This window comes from Rhea americana, unplaced genomic scaffold (genome assembly GCF_003343005.1).
Source record: "Rhea americana isolate MKP2758 unplaced genomic scaffold, rheAme1 scaffold_102, whole genome shotgun sequence".
Lineage (NCBI taxonomy): Eukaryota > Metazoa > Chordata > Aves > Rheiformes > Rheidae > Rhea > Rhea americana.
The window spans coordinates 2,342,569-2,347,247 of NW_028185062.1; the positions used below are offsets into that span (position 1 = coordinate 2,342,569).

Here is a 4,679-nt window from a genome sequence, read left to right on the forward strand (position 1 = left end):
TACTGTACTTGCATGTATCTCCTTGTGATCTACTGCATATGTATCCAAGGTAGATCATCAGCTAACTAATGAATACAGACATATGATAACTGCACAGTTGCAACTGAAAAAGTTACAGAATGTGATATTCCAAAGAGGGTAAATACTCGAGAGCACTGCTTTGAGGAGCGTATGTCCATAGATGCATTTCCAGATGCACATCCGCATGCTCTCAACACTAATCCTCTCATTCATAGTTATATGCATAAAAACCACAAAGACACTGATTTACATAAAATTATCTCACTCCATTTTTATTTAAGATTTTCTTCTCCAGTTAGTAAAAGAAAGATGTGTCTCTCTTTATACATATGTACAAGTTCAGTTATAAAAATAGACAGCACATTCAAAGAGAAAAAAAGGCTTGGCATTTGTCTGATTCCCTCTAAATATCATATATACATGTGAATATGAGGGGAAGGGGGAAGTCTTCATGAGTTAATTAAACACCATCTCCCCCTCAATTATCCCCTGCAAATCTGTTTAAAAATCAATCTAACTAAGCTCAGTTCTGCTATTTTCAGGTGTGCAAATTAGAGGCAGAGCCAACAGGAAGCACTCGCTCCACACTGTAGGACGCCAGGCAAAGGATTTGGGGTTGGAAAAAAATTATAATAATAAAAAAGTCATCTTCTGCTGTCACAGCCCAGACCTGTAACTCACAACTTGCTTGTCTCTTGAGGGATGAAAGTGCCCCGGCAGAACAGCCATTTAATTCAATGTGTCAGACAGAAGAACTGCCCCACATCTAAATCTCAGTGCAATGCAGACAACGCTTAGAGCAAAGCAAGGGGCTGCGGAGGGGTCTTGCACATTGAGAGTGGGGAAGGAGCGATCAGAGAATGAGAACGCAGACAGGCACTGGCAGCTCGGCCTCCTGTCAGTCCTACRGGACGCGGCTATCGGTACCTATACGCTGCAGTGAACTCAAAGCTTAGTGTGTGTGTGACAATCACAAAGATGAAGGGAAAACACACTGGAAGAAYGGTCAACGGATGGTTGGGATGAGACTTAAATTTTTCCCACGATCTGGCTGGAAAGGGGAATGGCACGGTCCTATTTCTCAGTACTGTTTTTCACTGCTCCTCTTGCAGCACTGTAAGCTGCAGGACCATGCTCTGTTATGGCACAGTGAGAGGAACAGCAGCAAACTCTTCCTCAGCACTTCAGCTTTCCCTCTTCTTGAGATTTGTAAAAAGTAGAGCCTTATTTGTTTCTAAGCCTTTAAGAGTTCAGCACACCTCAAAAAATGAGAGAAATCATTCTTAACACAGTGGATATTCATGCTGACAGACAAACCTTGAAATGTAAATCGCTGGCTTGTAGCTCCTTCCATTCTACGAAGTGGAGGCTGCACTACTGTTCTCACTAAGCCTGCTCGAGTTCTCATCACTGTGTGGCTCTGAACCTGTTCTTGACAGGTGATGCTGAAGAGAATTCACTCCCTGGAAACCATGTGAGACACCTTCCTTTGAATTTCAGATCTTCAAAGAACCCAGAGGACCATTCTAGAAGAATCTGAGATTCTCTGATCACCCAGCATCTTAAGCTTAGCACTGAATTTCCTCCACATGTACACTGTCCAGTTCCCAGTAAGGAAATGTCTTCCGAGTCTGCAGGATACCCCTAGGGTTCAGATGCTGATTTATAGAATAAAATTAAAGCTGGGTTCCACCTCAGGCTACAAGASAGAAAGTACTCCGGTGTGACCTCAAGCACACATGGCATAGAGCAGCTGGATGCTTTCTCAGGAATCTTTGTCAGACATATGAATAAAACATAAAAAAAAAAAACCCGAATCTGACACACACACAGTTACCCCAGACCACCTTCCCTCCTTCTTGCAGTGTCTGCAAAGATAATTTTTTGGGATAGACATAATCAAAGTGCTCACATAAACCACCCATTCCCATTGTGTTTTGATTTTCTTTTCACACACGTGCTGGACAGCAACACGGCATTCATCTGCATGCCTTCAGCTGGCAGGGTGGTCTACTTTGAAAGCCAACACAGTTCAGACAAGCTTTGGGGGGGTTCAAAATCACTACCGACCACCTGAGGTGTGGGCACTTTTGTTTTGCTTCCGAATTGGGGTTTCTGATATGAGACTGCTGGTCAGGTTTAAGCTTTTGGGGGTCCCACAAACACTGTTTCCTTTGCTCAAAGGGGAGCTCAAGGGAGAAGAGGCGCTTGAAGGTCCAAAATCTGCAAGTCCAGAAGGCCGAATAATTGCTGTTTGTAGAGGGCTACTTGCAGACATGCCTAGCAATGGAAAAGAGAATCAAATTCCATGTGAGCATATTATTCCACTTGTCGCTCTTCAGCAGCAAATAACAACTTTAACAATGTCAATACATTAACAATTACTCCTAACACCACCCTGCAGTCATGAATTCTGACAGTTTAACAAAGAGGGATGTCCTTACTGTACAACTCATCTTGTCTTTTTACCCTGTGCAACCTTCAGTTGCAGCCTTCAGCTGGTATAAAGCTGAAACTCCACCACTGTCAGTTTAGAACGTTTTGGGACCTGGTCTTGTTAACACCAGCATGAAAGCAACATAGAAAAGCTATAGCCATACCCCTGGGACAAACTATCCAGTTTGCCTGGACACCAGAAGAAAAATTGTAGGAGGCAGTTCTAAGGGCAGATGAGACTTCCACTGGGCCATCTTCTCATGGTCAGCCGCAGCGAAACTGGCTACCTTGTCACATTATTACCATGTCACGCTGCCAATTGCCTGGACCTCAGAAGAGATTGAGCAAGTACTGCCAGCAATACAATACTTTAATCTATTTTTTGACAGGCTGTAAACAAACAATTCACCTAAATTCATGCAGTTGGCTCTACTCTAGGTTGTCTGCTGCCTCCCCTTCCCCACATACCTTTAGAGACATTGTACCCGTAAGCTGCATACGCCGCTGCAGAGGCTGCTGCTGCCCCTGCTTTGGCACCTGCCATTGCAGCCGCGCTTCCTGCTGTTGATTTCCGGCTTCTGCCTTTCCCAGTGCTTTTTGATCCACTGCCTGAACCTTTAGGACGACCTCGGCTTCTACCTGACTGGCCTCTCCCACTGAGAGGTGTATCTTGCATTGAAACACCTTAACAGAAAGAGAACRTTAAAAGAGTAACTTTTAAGCAGAACATAGAGTTGACTCACAACTGAGCACGGTGTCGTAAGTACCTGCCATTTACATTAAGCTGTCAGCAAGTATTGATCCCATGGAAAGAAATTAGGCATACAAAACTCTTTTCCCTTCATTAATCACATTTAAGTAGCTACAACTAGTTGTTATTACTATGAATCCAACCCACAAATAGGTGAAGGATTCTGGGTTTTAATTAGTTCAGCATGAAGTACTTTCATACTTCAAGATACATTTTTTTTCATTTGCTAAGAAATTCATCAAGAATTATGACTCTATTTCAGTGTCTAAAACTATCGTAGTTAAAAACATTTCCCAKCATATAAAATTACAGCTGCTTCAATCATCCAGTAGAAAAAGAGTTGATTATCAGCCCTATAGCAAATTAAAAGAAAAACTCTGAGATGTATATTTCTGTGGATGTCCATAATATGGTGATACGCATGTAATACAAAGAGAACACTCTATAACATAGGAACAAAGGACAAAATTCTTACAAAGAGTAAGTAATGYGGGGAACAGAGAAGTGTGATGGATGACAGACTACAAATAGGTAGATTTCCTGTCAAATCTGAAGTAACATCACAGTGAAAAGGCACATTTTTCTAAACTTTTCACCTCTTCCCAAATCTTGCCAATCATCCACACTGTGATTAAAATGCAGGAAGCATATCACCTAGGCATACAAAAAAATCAAGATTTAACTATAAGTTAGTAATAAGGCAGCAGTACTGACCATTCATGGTATCTGAAACTGAACCAGTAATGGAAGCAGGAGAGTTTGTTGCCCTTGACTGAGGTGCTGAAGAAGCTGGATCATCCACAATCACAAGCATATCACTACTGCTCTCATCAGGAGGGATAGAGCCCATATGTAACTCACTGCTGATGGATATCTAAACATGACAGAGAACAAAGCCATTAGCTTCTCAGGTTAGGAAAGGGGAATGAAGGGTACAAACATAACAGCACCTTTAAAAGATATACACTTACAAGTAATTAATTGGTAGAAAAAGATGGATCAGAACAGCTATGTATCATATTGCCCAGTTTCACATCCTCCCTAATCACATCACACCTATTTACAAGTTGAGCAKCAGTAAAGACCTCTAGGTGCTCTTYATTTTCAATTGTTTAAAATGTATGYTAAAAAGTAGGAGATTAGTGGGCTCAGAGATTTAAGAAAACCTCTGTTCAACTGTGCATCTTTCTCAAACGGTCTGCTCTCATGAGAATGTTGTCTCCACCAAGACAGAAAACAGGGTTCTTAAACTAACAATACTGCTAATGAAAATCTTTATCAATAAGAGAATGACAATACAGGAACTTTATTCAGCATGGCAGAGAACAAAATGTATTTGCTGACAAAAACAGTCTGCATAAAAAGATGAAGGAAAATAAGATGCATGTCACTGGGAATTTACAATCTAAATTCCAGAAGGAAGGAAAAAAAAAAGACCATCACCACAGAAAAAGAAAAAGAAAAAAGAAAA

General features: G+C 41.4%; 1 protein-coding gene across 1 annotated transcript in view; it reads right to left on the reverse strand.

Annotated features, from left to right (window-relative positions):
• Positions 1-272: 272 nt before the first annotated feature.
• INO80 (INO80 complex ATPase subunit) overlaps positions 273-4,679 on the reverse strand; it is a 59,572-nt gene continuing 55,165 nt past the window's right edge. Inside the window, exons 33-35 of the mRNA XM_085306493.1 lie at positions 3,923-4,082; positions 2,926-3,141; positions 273-2,301 (exon numbers count right to left, since the gene is read on the reverse strand). Coding sequence (XP_085162619.1) covers positions 2,084-2,301; positions 2,926-3,141; positions 3,923-4,082 — 594 coding nt within the window. The 3' untranslated portion in view covers positions 273-2,083. The remainder of the gene's footprint in view (positions 2,302-2,925; positions 3,142-3,922; positions 4,083-4,679) is intronic.